This window comes from Manacus vitellinus, unplaced genomic scaffold (genome assembly GCF_001715985.3).
Source record: "Manacus vitellinus isolate BGI_N305 unplaced genomic scaffold, ASM171598v3 scaffold_1811_pilon, whole genome shotgun sequence".
In the NCBI taxonomy this organism is placed as follows: Eukaryota; Metazoa; Chordata; class Aves; order Passeriformes; family Pipridae; genus Manacus; species Manacus vitellinus.
Genome location: NW_021939267.1, coordinates 1 through 1493, shown reverse-complemented (window position 1 = coordinate 1493; position 1493 = coordinate 1). Strand labels below are relative to the sequence as shown.

At 62.0% G+C, this 1493-nt stretch overlaps 1 protein-coding gene across 1 annotated transcript; it reads left to right on the top strand.

Moving 5' to 3' along the window:
* Nucleotides 1–6: 6 nt before the first annotated feature.
* On the top strand, nucleotides 7–1373 carry POLR2E (RNA polymerase II subunit E). Its single transcript, XM_029958944.1, has 6 exons — nucleotides 7–77; nucleotides 171–286; nucleotides 686–766; nucleotides 850–908; nucleotides 1068–1146; nucleotides 1271–1373. The coding sequence occupies exons 1-6, from the start codon at nucleotides 59–61 to the stop codon at nucleotides 1334–1336; spliced, it is 420 nt and encodes a 139-aa protein (XP_029814804.1). The 5' UTR covers nucleotides 7–58; the 3' UTR covers nucleotides 1337–1373.
* Nucleotides 1374–1493: the final 120 nt, after the last annotated feature.

The following is a 1493-nucleotide window of genomic DNA, read 5'->3' as shown; positions in this document are numbered from 1 at the left end:
CCCCCGCCGCACCGACCTGACCGTGCTGGTGGCTCACAACGACGACCCCACCGACCAGATGTTCGTCTTCTTCCCCGGTGAGCGGCGCGGCCCGGGCGGGCGCGGGCGGAGCCCCTCGCGGGGAGGGGGTTTGGGGCTCTCGGTGACCCCGGGTGTGGCTCCTTCCGCAGAGGAGCCCAAGGTGGGGATCAAGACGATCAAGATGTACTGCCAGCGCATGCAGGAGGAGAACATCACCCGGGCCCTGATCGTGGTGCAGCAGGGAATGACCCCCTCGGCCAAGCAGGTGCGTGGGGATGGGGCCATGTCCCACTCGGGGCGTTCTGGTGGGCGCTGGAGGCTTTCCCTGTCTCTTTCTCAGCGCTGTTTTTAGGTGAATAAAAGCCCAGCATTGCCTTGCGGGGAAAGGCTTTCACTAAAGCCTGTTGTGCTTTGGCACAGGCTCTTCCTCAGCCTCAAAGTGTCTTTACCCAGAGCAGCTGGTCCTGGTGGCAGCAGCACAGCCGAGGGCCCATGAGCAGCTGAGAAGTGGGGGAAGGAAAAGGGGGTATTTTCCAGGGGCCAGGAGGTCCATGTGCTCATTCCCAGCCTGGCTGTGTCCATGTGAGCACAGGCTGACCCCGGGTGTGGCTCTGGGCACTGCCAGGGCTGTCCCAGCTGCCTCTGACTGGCCTTTCCCTTCCAGTCCCTGGTGGACATGGCTCCCAAATACATCCTGGAGCAGTTCCTGCAGCAGGAGCTTCTGATCAACATCACTGAGCACGAGGTGAGTGGGTGGGGGGTTGTCTCCAGCCCTGTGAGGGGCTGGTCCCTGTCCCTGGTTCATCTCGGCCTCTCCCGTGTTTGCAGCTGGTCCCAGAGCACGTTGTCATGACCAAGGAGGAGGTGACAGAGCTACTGGCCCGATAGTATCCTTTGATGGCCCTTTGATGGCCCTTTGGTTCCCTGTGCATGTCCCTCCCTCCTGCTCAACTGTGATGAAACCTTGGGCTGAACCCCCCATTCCTGCCACGGTTCTTTTCTGTTCCATGAGCGTATCCAGAGCTCCTCCTTGACTCCCAGCACAGCAAACTGAGGGAGAACCAGCTGCCCAGGATCCAGGCTGGGGACCCCGTGGCCCGGTACTTTGGGATAAAGCGCGGCCAGGTGAGAGGAACAGGCTGGGGCAGCAGCTCCCTGTGCCAGGGGAGGGAGAGGATGGTCCTTGGTGGTGTTCCAGAGCTCTGGGAGCAGGGAGGGGTGTCCCTGTCCTGAGCTCTGCACCCTGCAGGTGGTGAAGATCATCAGGCCCAGCGAGACAGCAGGACGGTACATCACCTACAGGCTGGTGCAGTGACCCCAGCGTGGGTAAGGCCCAGGGAACCCCAGGGCTGGGGGGGCTCTGGGCAGTGCTGGGGGCTGGACGGGGTATTCCAGGGTCAATGTGAGGCAGCTGCTTCCAAGGAAATGTCTCAGAGCTTTGAGTGGCTTGTGGAGGGAGAGATGTGGCCCCT

Coding starts and splice junctions, on each gene's coding strand:
- POLR2E (XM_029958944.1), top strand. Junction 287..685: donor TGACCCCCTCGGCCAAGCAG/GTGCGTGGGGAT, acceptor TTTCCCTTCCAG/TCCCTGGTGGACATGGCTCC. Junction 767..849: donor TCAACATCACTGAGCACGAG/GTGAGTGGGTGG, acceptor CCGTGTTTGCAG/CTGGTCCCAGAGCACGTTGT.